This window comes from Cyprinodon variegatus, unplaced genomic scaffold (assembly GCF_000732505.1).
Source record: "Cyprinodon variegatus isolate N-32 unplaced genomic scaffold, C_variegatus-1.0 Scaffold1302, whole genome shotgun sequence".
NCBI classification, from domain to species: domain Eukaryota; kingdom Metazoa; phylum Chordata; class Actinopteri; order Cyprinodontiformes; family Cyprinodontidae; genus Cyprinodon; species Cyprinodon variegatus.
This window is the reverse complement of record NW_015151755.1, coordinates 120,659-121,857: the sequence shown is the minus strand read 5'-3', so window position 1 is coordinate 121,857 and position 1,199 is coordinate 120,659. Positions and strand designations below refer to the sequence as shown.

General features: G+C 40.5%; 1 protein-coding gene across 1 annotated transcript in view; it reads left to right on the top strand.

Annotated features, from left to right (window-relative positions):
• sfmbt2 (Scm-like with four mbt domains 2) overlaps positions 1 to 1,078 on the top strand; it is a 60,269-nt gene extending 59,191 nt beyond the window's left edge. Inside the window, exon 20 of the mRNA XM_015402123.1 lies at positions 342 to 1,078. Coding sequence (XP_015257609.1) covers positions 342 to 482 — 141 coding nt within the window. The 3' untranslated portion in view covers positions 483 to 1,078. The remainder of the gene's footprint in view (positions 1 to 341) is intronic.
• The last annotated feature ends 121 nt before the right edge of the window (positions 1,079 to 1,199 follow it).

Genomic DNA, 1,199 nt, shown 5'->3' with positions numbered 1-1,199 from the left:
ATTTAAACATTATTTCAGCTGATTTTTTGAGAGATTTAAAGTTGTTTGTTTGGTTTATACAGTAAGAATCATTGTGAAGAGCTAAAAGTCAGTGCTCATTAAAACCAACCCCCAATGGACATGGACAATACATGCACCTTAGTTTAGTTATGTCTCAATTTAATGCTTCATTAAACCTTAATCCGAGCTCTTAGTTATAGAACACATATATATTGTGCAGGAATAAGGTCTTAGCTCTGTTGCACTGGTAGGCAAGTAATCGACATTTCGTTGTCAAGGTTCACCTTGTGTTTTTCTGTGCAATGACAATTAAGGAAGTCTATTTCCATCTTGTTTTGCAGGACATTGACGGCCAGGCCCTGCTGCTGCTCACTCTGCCCACCGTCCAGGAGTGCATGGACCTGAAGCTTGGCCCTGCCATCAAGCTGTGTCACCATATCGAACGCGTCAAGGTTGCCTTTTATAAACAGTTTGCAGACTGAGCCTGGAGGAGGGTCCTCACTGCTGGCAGCTCCAGTTTTCTTGGGGATTCTTCTTCTTTTTGTTTTTTAATCTGTTGAACTAAAAAGCACACAGAGGATGAAGATAGGAGGATATGTTGAAGGACTTTTTGAAAACCTTCCCTGCTGATGATGGAGATTTGCATCCTGATCTGTGCAGACTTGGCTTTCAGCCAGAGTGACATCGCTTTGCTTTCGTCTCACCCTGATTGGTTCTAATCCAAAAGTATTTAACAAAGTGAGAAATAATATATTTTGTGATATTTATTACTATCCGGATATTTAAGGACAGATTTAAAGCCAGATGATCAGGGGGTCAGTTTCACGAAGCAAGTTTACTGAAAACGTAAGTTTTCAAAACCTGAAACCAGAGAAACTTTCGTTTCACAAAGAGTTTCCTCAAAATCAGTTTCTGTTGCCGTAGTAACATCCTCCCAGAGCTCCTGGGAGCGGGTTCTGTTCAGTAAACTGCGGCGAACGTCCATCCTAATCACTATAGTGGTTACACTATTTTAGATGAGTGAACTAGACATTTCCTACAAAAGTATTGATCATCCGTGGTCACTGGACGAGCAGATATATCCTAAAGAGCCATATTGGACCAAAAAACAAATCTATCTGAGCGCGTGTTGCCATATGAGGCTTATAGAAATGTATTAACCCACTATAAAAAAGAAAACATAGTTGCATGAGTTGGGG